The sequence below is a fragment of the Phaseolus vulgaris genome, chromosome 8 (genome assembly GCF_000499845.2).
Source record: "Phaseolus vulgaris cultivar G19833 chromosome 8, P. vulgaris v2.0, whole genome shotgun sequence".
Classification (NCBI taxonomy): domain Eukaryota; kingdom Viridiplantae; phylum Streptophyta; class Magnoliopsida; order Fabales; family Fabaceae; genus Phaseolus; species Phaseolus vulgaris.
Genome location: NC_023752.2, coordinates 2,986,640 through 3,004,537, shown reverse-complemented (window position 1 = coordinate 3,004,537; position 17,898 = coordinate 2,986,640). Strand labels below are relative to the sequence as shown.

Below are 17,898 nucleotides of genomic sequence, written 5' to 3'. Positions count from 1 at the left end.
TTTTAATTTTTCAAATATTTTTTACTTTCCTTCAAGTATAATGTTTTTTATTTTTGTGGTCGAAGTTGTTTGTAATCTTTTCCAACTTCATTGTCTTCTGACTTATATCCAACAAGTTGGAGGAAACTTTTGAAGAAATGAGAGCTAATTGGTAAATTAGAAATAAAGTTATAAAAGTAACGATCATATAATTCTATTAGTGATAAAATCAAATGAGAAAATATTTAGATCAAAATGCTTTAAATATTCAACAAAATAATTTTTTAATAGAAATTTAATTAAAAATATTTTGATAGTTAAAACTTACTTAAATATTTTTTTAAATTATTTATTTAACAATCATTGTAATAATAGTAGTAGTGTTGTGTACCAATAATTGTATCACACGGCACATTGCAAAAATAAAATGAAAATTTGAAACTCTTTTGGGTTTGGAATACATTGGATTATTAAGATCAACTCTCCTATCTGTGTCTGTCCCTCTCTCCTCTGCTCGGTGCTTGCTCGAAGAGCTTCGGAGGGCGAAGTTCATCATGGATGCATCTCGGATCGACATCTTTGAGATTTACCGAAGATACTCTGGTAATCTCTCCCACTCCCCCTTTGCAATCACACGTAGCTAACACCAATTCCATTCTTGATTATGCACCAAGTTTTGTTCTTGTTTCGTTTATCCAAGATTTTGTACTTATGGGTCGCCGAAATTCAATTTTTTCTTTTCTGGGTCTTGTGGTATGGCTTTGTTTGAGCACCATGGTATTGCTTTAGCTTTCTCTCTCTCCAATGAAAAAGAAAAGAACTAGAACAAGAATTCTTTAATTCTGATTTGATTTTTGTTTTGTTAATTGGTGATATATGTGTGTGATTCTTTATTCTTATTTATCTGAGTATGGTTGTACAGACATAAAATCAGGACATGCATACATTGCTGGGGAAGAAGGGTACAGGCAAGACAGTGACGTTCAGAAGGCTAAGTTCTCAAGGGATGCGCTCACACAGCTCTCAAAGTTGGTGGAGTCTCGAGTTATGACAGGGTCTGTGTTTCTTTGATATTTCCTGTGATAATTTTGAAGCCAAGTAGTTTTTGCATTAATCATAGTAGTCAATGCCAAATAATGTTGTGGAGTCGTCCATCCCAAAACTTCTATATCAAGATAGCATATAGCGGGATGATCACTTTTCTGAATCCTAAACCTAAACATAGATTTCTACTACACATGTATATGCTGAAAAATAAGATAAAAAACATTTGAAGTTAAAGACATTCACAATGAATTATCAAAATTTAGTGTTTGAGAACTAAACACATGCCAATCGGCTGAGCACAATGTGAATCTGCTGGGTTAGTTGGGGAATTTGCCAGGAGCAACATGGGCTTATGGAATCTGTGGGAAAAAATTAGGGTTTCAGTAGAGGGGGCTGGGAATGATCTTGGCATGATTTCACTATGCAAATGATCTTGACAGGGTTTCCAAAACAGGTTAGTTAATGTATGGGGGAGGGGGCGAAATCCCAAGTTGCCCCCTTAAACATCTTCACAGGGTTTCTGTTCAGGGTGAAAACGGACTTTATTTCTGCTAATGCAATAGAGTTCAAAGTGCCACAAAAAGCTTCGGTTCACATTGCTTCAGGTGTGACAGCGAGCTGTGACATGATGAGCCTCTGTGGAGGAGTTGCTAGCTGTGCCATGAAAAGAGAAGAGACCAGCATTATTTAACCTTTGAAAGGAGTGAGCATGGAAAAGTAGGTCTTGTGTTCTGATGAAATAAAAGGGGAGCAAAATCCCAATATCAACCCCTCTCCAAAAGAGCACCAAACAACATTATTTGAAGGGTCCAAAAAACAAATGGGATTTTATTGTCTGATGCAATAGTAGTCTTGTTGACTGCAAATGGCAGCTGTGATTCATGGTGCTCCAGACATGATAGTGAGCTGTGACAGTATGGGGTTGCACTGAGTGGCCCATAGCCGTGAATCCCGTGATGCTTTGCAGCGCTATATCATGCAATTAACTACTCTTCTGGAAGCTGATGACTTGTCTTGATTTTCCATTTAAACTCTGAAATGGGGAAGTAAAGGGATATTGGAAGTTTACCCAAAAAAAGGAAATTGGAGAACACAGTGGCAAACAGAGGAAATATAAATAGAAACAAAGCTATGTAAACAGTAAGGATGAAAGGGGGCAATTTTATGTTATAGGATAGGATTGTACTTGGGAAATTAGGCCTGGGCCCATATTCCTTCACTTTGCTTTGGGATTAGGGCTGCTTAATATTATTAGCCCATTAAAATCTCAATGTATAAGCTTAGTCCATTTAACCTGTGAGTTAAGTAGATTAGACCTGGTTCCCTGGGCCAATCCCATTTGTACAACCTAGTAGTACTGTGTTATTTTAGTTTTCTTTTGTTGGAGACTGAAATATTACTTTCTATTCAGAAGAATCAACGATACAATATCTCTGAGGATAGCTGGCAACAGGTTCTAGCTTTCAGCTGGTGTAGCCGTGAAAATCTGGAAGCATATGATCCTGAAGGTACTATTTTCTTGTCTCATTTATATAATTAGATGCAGATGTTAGTACCTGTATACCTCTCTCCATGTCATTTAATTAAGTTGTGAGACCAGTAAAATAGTTTTGGTATCGTTTAACAATGGAAGTGGGTGGGGTGTTTGGCTAACTGATGCAGTTTTCATTTTTTAATGCTTGCAGGTGCTTGGCCTGTTTTAATAGATGATTTTGTCGAGCATATGTACAGGTTTAGTTTCTTTATGGCCAAATAAAACATCTTAATTTTTATAAATTTCACTCTTAGGTTTACAAAACTAGTATTAGTTTTTTATAGAGCTCAGTGGAATTGATTGGTCACCTCCTGGGATGCCAAATATTAGATTAATATTTTATTGGATATGGTTGATGTCAAATATTTTATGCGGGTGGAGTCAGGAGTGAAATGTTGGGTCAACTTATTTCATGAAGAGTTAACTGTAAGTTATCATTTGTTGTCTTTATATTTTAAGATTATCTTTTGCAAGTTACAGACATATTAGATTGTTCCCGAGGGTTCTGTAGGATGACTCTAACCATGGATATTTTGGCGTGCCATAGGATTAGTAAATAAGTTTGGGTCAGTTTAACAAGGGTGGCATGTACTTTTTAGCTCACCAACCTGCCCTTCCTGATACTAAAATTCAACCACCACCTAAATCAAAAGAATGGGACTGGCAAGGACGAAATATCTTCTGGGTCAAAGAGGCTCTGATATTATGTACAATTAACACTCCTGAATTTTTACGCCTTCAGGTCTATGCTTATAATTTGTTTATTATTTCTAACATCTTCATATTGAAATTATATATAAGCAACTAGTCGCTTATGTCACTTTTTTTCCTTATCAGCACGTCACTGATATGCCAGTGCCCATTCTTCGCTGTTTGAATTTGACACAATTTGTAGAATTCCTATTCCGTCTAAGGACATATAAGATTCACTAATTTTGCACAAGGTATAATAATCAATAGAACAAAAGGTCAGTTAAAGCTGAATTTTGTCAGCAGAATCAGTATAAAACCATAATGTCAATACTGCCTTGACTCTTCCTGAGTCATAATCAATCAGATCACCTCAATGACCTAAACAACTCACTTTGTTCTATCCCTGTTCCTAACATATGGACTTTGCAGAATAACAGCACAAACCTGAATTTGAAGCAATTGTATAGATCTGGATTCTTAAAGTCACCAATAAGTCCACCAGCATGACCAATTAAAAACAATCTTCCAAACATTTTTGTAACCCATCTAAAGGTTTCACAATGTCCATGCTTTAAGTTTAAAGGGTCTTTCATGAAGGGTTGTGTTAAGAGATGTAAAGGCAATCATGAGCCTTCAACTAGCAAGCAACTTTGTCTTTTAGAATGGTTGAGTCTTTGGCAGGAGACAGATTCAGTTTCTAGGAAAATGGCTCCACCTTTAAGTATGGAATTTGAATTGTAAGGGCATTTCTGAAGGCCAATCTGACCTTCCTTTTTCAGTTAACATGATATAATCTCACCACTAACCACTTAAATAATATAATTTTAGTGAATCTTAGGCCTTTTTGATTCCCTTATCATTTTTTGTTTTAGAAACTGTTATTTAAAATAATTGTGCACTACTTAGCAATCAATTTTTCATCCAAATTCTATTAAGTTTTGAAATTGTTTCCAAAATAAGTGTTTTAATTAATAACCTAAAAATAAGAAGTGTTTTCCCATCTTTTTCTGTTTTCTGTAATGTTCTGTTCAAGTACTCAAGGGACAAACTTTAAAACAGAATGTGCTCAAGATACAAACAAGTTTAGGAAACAAAATTATTTGTGAAATCAGTAAACAAACAATTCCTTACTGTTCTATAAATATGTATCTGACTATGATTTTCATACAGGGCGGAGTAATTTTTCTGGTGTAAAGAGGAAGTTATATGAAGACTTCTGCAAAAATGATCATATGGATGCTAACAATATTGTTTTTTCAAATTGTAAAAGGAGTAGACCTAAGGATGCAGCAGATTTTGAGGACTATGCGCCAGGGAATACAGCAGAGGATTTTATGAAACTAGTACACAAAATAGCCCATTGTGTTCATCCATGTCCCCATGTGCAGTTGAAGAGGTTCTATCTAAGGGATTTGCGGGACTACTCTCAACTCGTTCCTATGTGCAGTTTAGTGGGGGGACAGAAGGGCTTCCTTTTGATGAAGCACCCCCCTTATAGTTAGAGGTATATAGAAGTTTCTTTTGCTAGTTAGTATGTGTTGATGTATTCATTTTGAATGGGCTACTATACATGATTCTAGTTTCCATTATTAGTGGCATTGTAATTTGTAACATCATCCTGTTGAGTGTTAAATAACTGTTCATTACCTTTGATAGAATCAATAAAAGTGTAGTGTTTTGTATGTATGTGATCTTTCTTTCTTTGTATATGGTCAACACTTTCTGGAATTAATTGATAAGTCATATTTATATGTGATTCCGTAGTATGATTAGCCGCTGTCTCTACCTGCAATGCATTTCAATGTGAATTAGCAATGTAAGAGGCACTAACAGTTATTGGAATTTAATTCGAGGGATTGATTATTTGAATCATATAAAATTTTATGGTCTAATGATATCTCAGACTACAGATTTTTAAAGTCCATGTAGCTGATTTGAAAGAGTTGTTTAAAGCAAAGTTTTTACAATAAAAAACCAAAAGAGGGTCTTGCTGCAGTTTAAGGAATTGATCAAACTAGTTAATAATGAACCATTCTTAACATACAAGAATACGATTTCATACTGGCAAAACTCAACCGCTACTTTAATGTTAGAGGGTTAAGAAATGGTATTTTTCTCCTTCTATCCTAATTTTAGTACTTTTTGTAATTTTCATTAGATAATCTAAGGATCCTTTTTGAAGTTTCTGTCACTAAGATTTTGTCATATACCGACGACATATTTTGATTGAATTAAAGTTTCAGAGTTTTCTCAATTTCTTAACCTCTTAGAATTCATTTTCAATCAACAAATTATTGTCCTGCTTCATAACATACATTGCATCAAGTTCTAAAATTATGTCTATACCTAAATTCTTTTAATACTTAATAATTCAAATTAATATTGAATTTATTACTATAATAAAAAAATGAGAAGATTCTACCACTTTAGATAAGATTATGAATATTAAATTTCAATATACAATGATGTTGTGATTGTTATAAAATCTAAGAGCATCTAACTAGGATGAAAAGTCTAAGAGCATCTAGTTAAGGTTGAAGTTATTGGTAAGTCGATAACTTCAACCATTTTTTTTCTCTAATGGTGTAATTCTTTAAAATAGATTCTATGATTGTCTCACATATTTTTAAGAATTATTAAGAATCAATCTTATAAAACTTGATTTGATATAAGAATTATGATATCATACTTAATCTTTAAATCATATTATAGATCTGAAATATTTATTAGTTCTATTAATCACTGAATAACTAATTTTCATTGATAAAGGTAGAGCCAAGAAACTTGGGAATGTTAATGTCACCCCGAAATTGTTAACTTCCTTTTTAAGTTTTATTTATCAAAATGTTGTGGCTCCCCACTGCAAAGAAAACATGATTTATGTCTACCTCACAACAAAACCTTTCGAATTTATATTTTTAGCTACATTAGCAAATTTTTAACACTGAGAGTTTGATTAAATGTCTGTTTTTTGTTTTCTTTTTAAAAACGAACATCCTTAATCAAAAAGCTAAAAACTACTGTCTCTCCTTCCTCCTCAGTATATGATAATGATGGAAGAAGGTAAGGAAATGTGCAATACTGATATGGCTACTTTATGACAAATAAAGGTAAAACCTTATTATAGAAAATCAGATTTGCATACTATCATAAGTACAATTGAGCAGCTGAACAAATGCAATCCACAGCATTGCAATTACATAATCCTTTCAGCGCCAAAACTTTGCTTTCCAATCCCCATCATGAAGCCTCTAACTATAACCTGTAGAATTTTAACTGCTGGCACGGTTATAACATGAATTAGCTCCATGCTGAAAAGTTTGCTTTGAAGGAAATAAATGCAAAAAGTTCACCATTGGTATTTGGCAGCAAGAAGCACCTCCTCATACTGCTGAGCAGCACTGTCCCAACTAAGATCTAGTGTCATTCCTCTCTTTTGAAGGCCTTCCCAGCTCTTCTTATACTCCCTATAGGTCAATAGGCAGTTCCCTAATGCATGTGATAACTTACCTGAATCTGCACTTTCAAACGTCCATCCAAGGCCTGACTCACTGAAAGGATCAAAAGGCTGCACTGTGTCTTTCAGTCCACCAACAGCATGTACAACAGGAACTGTTCCATAGTTCATGGCATAAAGTTGGTTCAATCCACACGGCTCAAACCTTGATGGCATGAGCAATATGTCAGAGCCTGCAGTTATCCTGTGAGCCATCTTCACTGAAAAGCCAACCCATCCCCTTATCTTGTCACGGTGTTGGCTTTCAAATTGCCTAAGCATGTTTTCTAGATCAGGCCTTCCAGAGCCTAACATGACTAATTGCACATCCTGACTCATCAACCAAGGAATAGCTTCAGCTATGAGATCAACTCCTTTCTGTGGATCCAACCTTCCAATGAAGCCAATTAGTGGGACTTCCTCACGGATAGGCAAACCAAGCTCCCTTTGCAATGCTGTTTTACATTGACGCTTGCCACTAGAAAGTGTCTCAAGGGAGTAGTTAGTGTAGCCATCTGATTTCAAGTGAACATCAAACCGAGGGTTCCATTCTTTGTTGTCAACTCCATTCACAATGCCCCTCAATTTCCAATCATTGTCCTTTATGATCCCATGCAAGCCCCAACCACCTTCAGAAGTTTTGAGCTCCCATGCATACCCATGACTAACCGTGACAACACGGTCTGCTGTCTTTAAACCAGCTGCAAAGATGTTGAAATGGTCACCTCCAATGGGGTCAGATAATTTGAAAAGGTCCATGTGGTGTTCAGGTAAATCCACAAAGAAAAAATCATCAACAGGCCCCCTACCCTGTAAGAAAAATTTGTTTCAATGTTCTTTCTCAATATAGGCAACAGTGCAGTTTAGACTAATTATTAAGCAAATGAAATCAGCTTCAATGATCTTCCCCGACTTGAGGTAGTATCTTTTTCAAAGGTATAAGTTCAATTTCTGGTATAACTGGCTTGTAATTTAGTAACTCAGACACATCGGTTGAGTAAAATATTTTTCTTGATTTCTTAATTTCATTTTCTTTCTGAAAAGAAATATGAACATTTTACATCAGAATTGACTGTGGTACTAAATTCTTTTATCACTTTGGTTACTGTGATTAACTGATGATCATAAAATACATTTATTTCCTATCCAAATAGACTAGTGGACCATTATTTATGGCTTAAACACAAAAAATATATCCAGCAGGTCTTTAATAAGCTGCACAAAGTAATGAAATCAAAAAATTAAAATGGTTTTCTAGATTTAGATGGAACCTGGTGAGCTATGTTATGAATCACAAGAACTGATCTTGTATACTTCATCAAACCCTGCTCACGATAATATGCCTTCAGATACACTGGCAGCAATGCAGTATGCCAATCATTTGCTATGAAGGCCAAATTTCCATCTCCATAGCAAACACCTCCACATGGAATGTGCCATGGAACCTGTAATTTTTAAATTTGCGTTGTCACATTGCAAGAATGCAGAAATATATATTTTTGTTTCAGCATAACAAAATAGCACATGCAATCTGCTAAAAAGCTCTTGAAATGTTATAGCTGAGTTTTCGTTTCTTGATTCTGTCACTTCAGAAATCAAGTCAGGTTATGTACCTCAACTGCTGCCTTGCAAAACAGCACCATACGTTTTAGAATATCCTGTTCCATAAAGGACAACATGAGTCAGATAGCTCAGGAATAACACAAACATAACATTACAGCATTTTGATTACACCTTGCAAATCATCTAACTAATGGCTTACAAAATCAGAAGGCTAATTTTCTATACCCTTCTTTTCTCTTTTTAGGACCTTGGGAAAGTGTATGATAAACACTGATAATACACAACAATGGTCCTCAACAAATAATAGACTATTACCAATCGGCTTCCCCCATATATGTTACGTTCTAGATGATGAAAAAGTGGATTGTCAATGAAAACGAAATCTACACCATCAATGTAGGCTTGGAAATATTTTACTTCCGCATCCTGTAAAATAATAATTGGAAAGGTTACAGTACTATAATATTATCAACTTAATAGATTCAAAGAATTTAGTTGATCACAAATAAAGTATACTGCATACATGACCATCTACTTTGTACCATTTTCGCACTCCTGTATCTTGGGCTTCTGCATAATTACCATATCGAGGTGTCACAACCTATGAGGTCAATAGCAAAGTAAGAAATGAGAAAATTGATATATTATTCAAAATGAACCAATGAAAATATTTTGTGATGTTCATGTTGTTCTTCCCTTAGCAAGGAACAAATTGGAATAGTGAGATCTCTTCCCTAGGATGTGAGACTGAATTCATTAAGGAAGTAGCATTTTACCATAACTCTATGTCCACGTCTAGCCAAAGCCTTTGGCAAGGAACCAACTACATCTCCAAGCCCACCTATTAAAATTAGCTTAGGGATAAGTCTTCAAATTACATAAAAAAAATGACAAGCCCAGAAGGGCAACAAATAGTTTGGCAAAGAGATGAAGACAGAGGGAGCTCAACTGATCTTCTCAAGGAAGTAGTTAATACCTATGTATGGATAAAACAAAAGTGTTCCAGATCCTTTTTAATCTTTTGTCAATTATTCATGTTTTCAACAACCTAGCAAAATCTTAAGGCATGCACTAGATTACACACAACCAATTTTAAGTAGTTAGATTAAGACAAACTAAGTTGTTGTAAGTATTATAGTGTATCTCTCAAATTCTCAATAATGCCTGACTTACCTTGTAATAGACAGATAATAAATATGAATTTAACAAGGAAAATCTTCCACACAGATCAAGTTATTACCTGTTTTTGACCAGGGAGCACATTCTGCTGCCACTAATATGACATTCATAACATTGGTCCCAGCCAAGGGTTGGGGTATTTCAGTTTCACCTTCACTCATACCAACCTGATTCTCAACCTCTAAACTCAAATGTTCAGTATCATTTGCAAAGGCTGAGAGAGTATCAGGCCTATTAGTCTCAAGTGCTTTGTCTTTCAACTTTTCATTTAAATATATGCCAGATGAAGCCATTCCAAGTGGGGGTTTAACATCTTCCTCCCTAGCTTCCTTAAAGCCTCCATTAGTGCTTATAGGTGGGGATTCCACAGACCCTTCACTAGATTGGACATAGTTTGGTGAAGCAATAATTCCATTTTGATTTTTTACTGCATTGTTACCACTGGTGGAAGCATTCTGTGGACTTGATTTATTTGTGAAAGATTTTTTACCGAGTTCATAAGATGTACTGTTCACTTCTGATTCAAGAGTGTTCTCACTCTTTTCGGAAGAAACCAGTTTCTTTATTTCCACAACCTACAAATGGACAAGAGAAAACCATATGAATGCATTGAATAACTTGCTGGTTTAAGAAAGCACCAAAGAAATCAAACAGATTATGATGAAATAGACTATATTGCTGATCAAAAAAAAAAATGATGAAATAGACTATATTTGTTAATTGGTTGATCTTCAGTTCCACTATTTGCAAATTGTAGTTAAAGAATCAGCTTAAATGGGGTGTTCATAGATAGATAGTACATAATTGTGATAAAATAAATAGAAAGTGGTTCCAACTGTTGTGATAAAATCAAATATAATGCATGCGTACAAAATATAAAATTAATTACAATTTTAACAGTTACTTTTTAAGTTATTATTAAATTTTGTTCTCTCAAAGCATACTCCTATAATCTTTTTAGGAAAAGTTAAATCCAATTATAGAATAAATTAAAGAAAGTAATTCCATATAATTTATGGATTTATTTTTTTAATTTTATTATCTAATAAGTTTGGTTCCTAACCTATTAATTCTGAACTACCCAGTGAGATTTTTTTTTGCTTGGTGGCTTGCATAATAGTTAGTCTCTAGAAATAGATTCTTCCGGATTTGACTATTTTAAAAGGTCTAGAATGTGAAACTGTATTGATGCATGTTCCAACAACTAAATTTCTGCTGCTACCACTAAAATGTAAAGAATACATATGCACATGACAACATGACTACATTAGTATGGAATATAGAGGAAACAAATTAATACCTGTTGAAGTAGATCCTTTTGCAAAGCTAGCACCTTATTTTTCTTTTCATTGATGGCCAAAAACACACCTTCAGCATCATCTTTATCCTCACCTGTTCCTAAACTGTTACCACCTGTTGCCCTTATGCACGAATGCTCAAACACGACAACATTTTTCTGTCGAAATCTGAGACAAGGGTTTCCTCTGCTGTGAAGCAGAACCAAAGCTTGGGCACTTATTGATGATGCCATGAGAAACTAAGAATAACAACAGGGTTAATTGCTTTCACAAACTTAGCAGAGATGATAAGGAATTTGGCAGATGAAGGATAACAAGGTGTAGAAAGAGATAAACTATGGAACTTGAACTGAATGAGTACATCTGTCAAAAAAATGGCAACTAAACCTACATATTTATATATAGAGATTGGGGAAGGAAGAAAATCCAGTGGGTGGGTCCCATAGAAAGAGAAAGCATGGAGGAGTTTGAGGTTGGAGATGATAGATGATTTTGGAGCAGAAATTGGAAGCCACAACATTTTTGGTGTGAGAATTTCATGGCCACAGATAATTTAAATGTATACCTGTCATTCAGCATGAATTTTAAATGTGCAGTTTTTGTGGGACAATTTATGATGGATTTATAAAATTAATTACTTTTTTTAAAAAAAATATTTTTTTTTAAATGTGACGTATTTGGATGGGGGAGTGGAAGTGAGGAAGTGAATAAGTGACCATACAAACGGAATGTAAGATATCTTTCAGTTGTGAAGAAAGTATATTAAAATTTGGAAGCGATGTTATGATTGTAAAAATATTTTAATTTTTTTTAAAGTCTAAAATTATAAATTTATAATTATTTCTAAAAGAAATTGAATAATGAAATATGAAATATTTTATGTAAATTTTGAGTTAACTAAAATTATGTAAATTATTTTCCGTTGAATAATTATTTTCTAAAGAATATGAGTTATTTATCATATTACAAATTTACTGTTGTATTTAAAAATTGTTGAAAAATTAATTTGATTTATTTATTTATATTATATATATATATATTTAAAATTCTAAATATTTAATGTTATATTTAAATAAAAATTTGAAATATATAAAATTTTAAAAATACTTAAAATCTTAAATAAATAAAAATTTTAAATATTTAGTGTCCTATTTAAATAAAAATCTGAAATACATAAAACTTTTAAAATATTCAAAATTTTAAATAAATACAAATTCTAAATATTTAATGTTTTATTTAAATAAAAATATGAAATCTATAAAATTATTAAAATATTCAAAATCTTAAATAAATACAAATTCTAAATTATGTCCTATTTAAATAAAAATCTGAAATATATAAAATTTTAAAATTTTTAAAATTTTTAAAATTTTAAATAAATACAAATTCTAAATTATTTAATGTCCTATTTAAATAAAAATCTGAAATATATAAAATTTCTGAAATATTTAAAATCTTAAATAAATACAAATTTTAAATATTTAGTTTTTTATTTAAATGAAAATCTAAAATATATAAAATTTCTAAAATATTAAAAATTCAAAATAAATACAAATTCAAAATATTTAATGCTTATTTAAATAAAAATCTAAAATATGTAGAATTTTTAAAATATTCAAAATAATGCAAATTCTAAATATTTAATGTCCTATTTAAATAAAAATTTGAAATATATAAAATTTCTAAAATATTCAAAATCTTAAATAAATACAAATTCTAAATATTTAATATCTTATTTAAATGAAAATCTAAAATATATAAAATTTCTAAAATATTTAAAATTTTAAATAAATACAAATCATAAATATTTAATGTCCTACTTAAATAAAAATCTAAAATATGTAATTTTTTTAAAATATTCAAAATTCTAAATAAATGTAAAATCTAAATATTTAATGTTCTATTTAAATAAAAATTTAAAAAATATAAAATTTCTAAAATATTCAAAACTCTAAATAAATACAAATCCTAAATAAATTTTTTTACTAGTTATAAGGAACCAAATATGTAAAAAAACCATAAAAACATAAATCGATTTTCTTCGGTACCTATTAACCAACAAAATCGATTTTCTTCGGTACCTATACACCAACAAAATCGATTTAGCACAAGGAAAAGAATACACGTATCATTTTAGTTTATTATTTTTTTTGTTTTTAAAATTTATGTAAAAAAATATGTTAGATTTTGAATTCCGTTATCTATTATAAAGGATTAAATAAGATATTGTTACATGAATTCCGTTATCTATTATAAAGGATTAAATAAGATATTGTTACATAAAACATTGACCTATATTGAAAATGATATCTTAAAAAATATTTTTGAATAATAAAATTTAATAAATACATTAATTTGATTCTAAGTGTTTATTAAAGGTTGAGTATCAAAACATAGAAAATTTTCTAGAGATGACAATTTCAATGGTTAATTGCATAAATTTTTTTATTTAATCCTACTATGAATAGTTTAAAACAAAGTAGTTATACATGGTTAATCAATAATAAATCATTTTTAAAATACATTTTGATATAATGTTATAAGAACCACTAAAATTTTCATAAATAATATATAATTAAATTACAATATTTACATTATTAGTATATCACTATTTATTAAGCAAAAATTTTATTATTTATTATTATTAATAAGAATTCTATAATGATTTCTATAAGTTATATAACTTTTCTTATTTTGAATAGTTAATTTTATATATTTTTTATTTTTTAATACCTTAAATTTAGTAAACAATCAAATTGACGAAATATTTCTTCAGATAAATAGAATTATTAATTACTAAAATTTTAATCAATTATAATTTAATTTGTTAGACAATATATTAATAAATATGAGATATATTAGTTTTATTAATTAACTTCACCTCTATTTGATTTTATTTACTACAAAAAATCATTTATTATTAATAATAAGTTATTTAACTTTAATTTCTTCTTGTAATCTCTTTTATTAATTATATTATGTAATGAAAGTTAAACCAATACCATTATTATGGAATAAAAACTTTTGCCAAAAAAATTTGGTAAATGAATTTCAAACCAAAAGAATTGTGCATTAATGTCTTAACATATATTTTACTTTTTGGGCGTTTTTAAAAAATTGTCGTTAAACAAAACTTATGTTCATTCAAATTTTAACTGAAAAAAAGTATTAAATAATCAAAATGAATGAAAATAAAAGATTCATTTGGTGTGATAATATTAAATGCCACGTGACTACGTATTCATGATTTTTGGTAAATTTTAATTAAATAATAATAGAATTGTGTTAAAGTGAATGTATTGAAAATATTAATTATTTCTTTTGTAAATTTTAAGTATTTTTTTTAGAAAAAAAAATTAAAAGGAATTTCATTTTTCTTATTTAAATTTCGAAATTTAAAATTTGAAGTGAAAAAATAATTCAAATCCAAAATAATTTTCCGTAATCATCAAATCTTAAAAATACATTTTCCCCAATTTTGACCAAATTAACATATTATTTTTATAATGCTTGAAAATTTGAATAAAAGCATTAAACCGGTTCATTAATAACATAACAAAACGAAAGCACAATAACATATCAAACAGGAAATAGAAGGGAAAAGAAAAACGGTTGCATTCTTCCTAATTGCTCTTCAAAAGGTGGCTCACTATTCATCACTTTTCTGTATACGCTCACAAGGCCTTTTCTAATGCTTGGATTTGGTGTATAGTGATGGATGGAGCTGCTGGATAGTTTCAAGGCTATGAATCAATATCAGTAATCCTAATGTGGAACGTATATTCCGTTCATTTTCTATAATGATTATCAAATTATCCGTAATTAATTTGATGTTGATAGAATATTACCATATAATTAAATTGTATGTAGGTTGGAGATAGAAAGTATTTATACATGCATGGTTTGATGTTATTGATAACCAATTTTTGTTGAGTAAATAATAATCAATACTGTAACTTTACATGCTGGTTTCTTACTGTTTATGCATTGAATTTTGCTTAACTGAATTTTACATTTATTGTATGATATAATGCATTTATCTTTGTGTGCATTTTGAATAATGATGATTAAACTGTGTATTATTAAACTGTGTATTATTAAACTGTGTATAATTTGATTGTATTATTCTGTGGAATGTATTATTACCTGTTGAGCGGAGGGAGAAACATTGCCTAGTGTTCAAAATTCTCAATTTCTGTCTTAAAATAGTATTTAGCAAATTGAATGAGGAAGTCCTTCTTTTCTCTTTTCTTTACCATTTATTATCAATTTCCCTCACTACTCTAAACTTCTTCCCCTCTGCCGGTAAAGACTATTGAGCAGATGCTCATTCTATCCTGGACCAGAGCATATTTTTAAGATTTGTACTTTTAGTATTTTACGCAATTATTGTACTTATTGTAAGCAATTAATTTGATTTTAATAATTAATATTGTATTTTTACATACTGTTTTTTGCATTTTGAATGATGATTAACTGTGTATTGACTCATCGTGGTGCTTTTTGAATGATGATTAAACTGTGTATAGGAGCATATTTTTAAAATCTCTATTTATAGTATTCTACGCAATTATTATAGTTATTGTACGTAATTAATTTGATGATGATGGAATCTCTATGTAACCAATTTTCGTTGAGTGAATAATAAGCAATTTTGTGCATTGAATTCTGTTTAATTGAATTCTACTTTTCTGTTAGGATATAATGCATTTATCTTTGTATGCATTTTGAACGATGATGATTAAACTGTGTATTGACTCATTGTGGTGCTTTTTGATTGATGATGTGTATAAAATGTTGGGCGGAGGGGAAACAAATCAGCACGGGTGCTTAGGATTCAAAATCCTCAATTTCTACCTTAAAACAATATTTAACAAATTGGATGACGAAGTCCTTCTTTCTCTTTTTTATTTATTGTCAATTTCCCTATGTACTCCAAACTTCTTTCCCTTTGCCAACGTGTACATACTATTGACCAGGATACTCATTCTATCTTGGATCAGAGCATATTTTTAAGATATGTACTTTTAGTATTGGACGCAATTATTGTACTTATTGTACGCAATTAATTTGATGATGATAAAATCTCATTATTAGTGAATCACTACATAATTAACTTGTAAGTTGGAGAGAAAAAGTCTTCATATTTGATGATGATAAAATCTCATTATTAGTGATAATTAGCTTGTAAGTTGGAGAGACAAAGTCTCAATGCAGGTGTGCTTTGATGTTATTGTGCCAAAGAGCTAAACCTACCTTTGTGCACTGTTTTGTGGATGGTATGATATGAGATGTGCATAGGATTGTAATACTCGTTTAATCTATTTATTTATTGCAGATAAAAAAAACGTCATTTAGTTGTACAGTGTATTGTGTGTTCTGTCTTGCAGTTGTTAACTTTTAAAATATTCAAAATTTTAAATAAATACAAATTCTAATTTGTTTAATGTTCTCTTTAAATAAAAATCTGAAATATATAAAATTTCTGAAATATTCAAAATCTTAAATAAATACAAATTTTAAATATTTAATGTTTTATTTAAATGAAAATCTAAATATATAAATTTTTTAAAATATTTAAAATTCTAAATAAATACAAATTCTAAATTTTTAATGTCTATTTAAATAAAAATCTAAAATATGGAAAATTTCTAAAATATTCAAAATTCTAAAATTCTAAATAAATACAAATTCTAAATATTTAATGTCCTATTTAAATAAAAATTTAAAATATATAAAATTTCTAAAATATTCAAAATTTCAAATAAATACAAATTCTAAATATTTAATGTCTATTTAAATGAAAATCTAAGATTTCTATAATATTTAAAATTCTAAATAAATACAAATCATAAATATTTAATGTCTATTTAAATAAGAATCTAAAATATGTAAATTTTTTAAAATATTCAAAATTTTAAATAAATGTAAAATCTAAATATTTAATGTCCTATTTAAATAAAAATTTAAAAAATATAAATTTTTTAAAATATTTAAAATTCTAAATAAATACAAATCTTAAATAAAATAAATTTACTAGTTATAAGGAAACCAAATATTTAAAAAAACCATAAAAACATAAAAAATCGATTTTCTTCGGTACCTATTATAACCAACAAAATCGATTTTCTTCGGTGCCTATAAACCAACAAAATCTATTTAGCACAAAAAAAATACAACAAAATGGATTTATAAACTCTAGATATGACACACAAAATCGATTTTGTGGATTTATTTCATTGACTATTAACCCACAAAGTCGATTTAGCAGAAGAAAAAAAAATCTATTTAGACATAACAAGTCCACACGAGAAAACTTCAGTACTCACATGCATGTAAAGTGTAAGGGGCATTGAAGTAGAATACTAAAGACGTAAATGGCGTAAAAAGTGGATATGTAAAAACAAACACAATGTAATCACATTACCCCTCTATTTTTGGGTTAAATTTCCACATTCAACTTATTATTCAGATTTTATTTCACTTTATAAAAGGTAAATTATTATTTTCATCTTTAAAAACTAAGATATCAGTAAGGAACTAGTACAAGGTCAACAAGGGTCAAGATCAATAGAAATGACATATATTTAGAATTGATTCTGAAGAATATACAATCCAATTACAAGCATGTTTTAGTTTATGCTGAAATTGTTGTTCCTTTTGGGCTGAAATGCAACAAATTATCTTTCCCTGTCTATCATCTTTATAATTTTGTGCTGGTTATACATTCAACTAATATAAAAATTTGAAATCTTTTTAAGTTAATCATGATATAGAAAGTTGCTTACATTCTTTGTGTTAAAATTCATTTATGTTGTAGTTATTACTTTTCTATCACAATAAACAAAAATTAAAAATCAAACTAGAAAAGTTAAGAAATACCAAATCAGAAATCCAAAAAGTAAACTCAAAAAAAGATGTGGCATATTGCTTTGTGTTAGTGATTCTGGTGTCCTAACTTTACAGCACACAATTATAGAAGTATTTTAAGAAAGTGTTGGATGTTCATGTGATAAAGAGTATTCAAAAGCAATAGGAAATGAGTATTTTTGGGAGATTGTGATGACTTTGTTAGTAAGATGATCCTCAAATTAGATAAAAAAAATAAG

At 29.8% G+C, this 17,898-nt stretch overlaps 3 protein-coding genes across 8 annotated transcripts in view; 2 read left to right on the top strand and 1 right to left on the bottom strand.

Annotated features, from left to right (window-relative positions):
- LOC137826099 (defective in cullin neddylation protein AAR3-like) overlaps positions 1 to 4,939 on the top strand; it is a 31,699-nt gene extending 26,760 nt beyond the window's left edge. The window contains 2 exon segments of the mRNA XM_068631949.1: positions 4,424 to 4,582; positions 4,585 to 4,939. Coding sequence (XP_068488050.1) covers positions 4,424 to 4,582; positions 4,585 to 4,751 — 326 coding nt within the window. The 3' untranslated portion in view covers positions 4,752 to 4,939.
- Positions 418 to 4,667, top strand: LOC137826100 (uncharacterized). Of its 6 annotated transcripts, none has more exons than XR_011083411.1 (5): positions 423 to 582; positions 902 to 1,034; positions 2,438 to 2,534; positions 2,712 to 2,757; positions 4,530 to 4,666. XR_011083411.1 is itself a non-coding variant. In XM_068631954.1 (4 exons), exons 1-3 carry the CDS (start codon positions 534 to 536, stop codon positions 2,484 to 2,486), a joined length of 228 nt encoding a protein of 75 aa, XP_068488055.1. In that variant the 5' UTR covers positions 418 to 533; the 3' UTR covers positions 2,487 to 2,534; positions 4,530 to 4,667. The 6 variants fall into 6 exon arrangements, 4 of the variants coding, with proteins under 4 accessions (XP_068488055.1, XP_068488054.1, XP_068488053.1 ...); XR_011083410.1 differs by having other exon boundaries at positions 4,524 to 4,616; XM_068631954.1 differs by lacking the exon at positions 2,712 to 2,757 and having other exon boundaries at positions 418 to 582; positions 2,441 to 2,534; positions 4,530 to 4,667.
- A 1,408-nt stretch (positions 4,940 to 6,347) lies between the features above and the next one.
- LOC137826097 (granule-bound starch synthase 2, chloroplastic/amyloplastic-like) lies at positions 6,348 to 11,319 on the bottom strand. Its single transcript, XM_068631948.1, has 9 exons — positions 10,792 to 11,319; positions 9,553 to 10,066; positions 9,089 to 9,153; positions 8,836 to 8,913; positions 8,628 to 8,738; positions 8,363 to 8,407; positions 8,021 to 8,194; positions 6,607 to 7,559; positions 6,348 to 6,515 (listed from the first exon to the last, which is right to left on the bottom strand). Exons 1-9 carry the CDS (start codon positions 11,020 to 11,022, stop codon positions 6,509 to 6,511), a joined length of 2,178 nt encoding a protein of 725 aa, XP_068488049.1. The 5' UTR covers positions 11,023 to 11,319; the 3' UTR covers positions 6,348 to 6,508.
- Between the last annotated feature and the right edge of the window lie 6,579 nt (positions 11,320 to 17,898).

Excerpts from the sequence above, each read along its gene's own strand:
- LOC137826100 (XM_068631952.1), top strand. The coding sequence starts at position 534 with ATGGATGCATCTCGGATCGACATCTTTGAGATTTACCGAAGATACTCT. Across the intron at positions 583-901 it reads GATTTACCGAAGATACTCTG|ACATAAAATCAGGACATGCA; the intron begins GTAATCTCTCCC and ends ATGGTTGTACAG. Across the intron at positions 1,035-2,437 it reads GAGTCTCGAGTTATGACAGG|AAGAATCAACGATACAATAT; the intron begins GTCTGTGTTTCT and ends CTTTCTATTCAG.
- LOC137826097 (XM_068631948.1), bottom strand. The coding sequence starts at position 11,022 with ATGGCATCATCAATAAGTGCCCAAGCTTTGGTTCTGCTTCACAGCAGA. Across the intron at positions 8,739-8,835 it reads GGTACAAAGTAGATGGTCAT|GATGCGGAAGTAAAATATTT; the intron begins GTATGCAGTATA and ends ATTATTTTACAG. Across the intron at positions 8,408-8,627 it reads TATATGGGGGAAGCCGATTG|GATATTCTAAAACGTATGGT; the intron begins GTAATAGTCTAT and ends TTTATGGAACAG.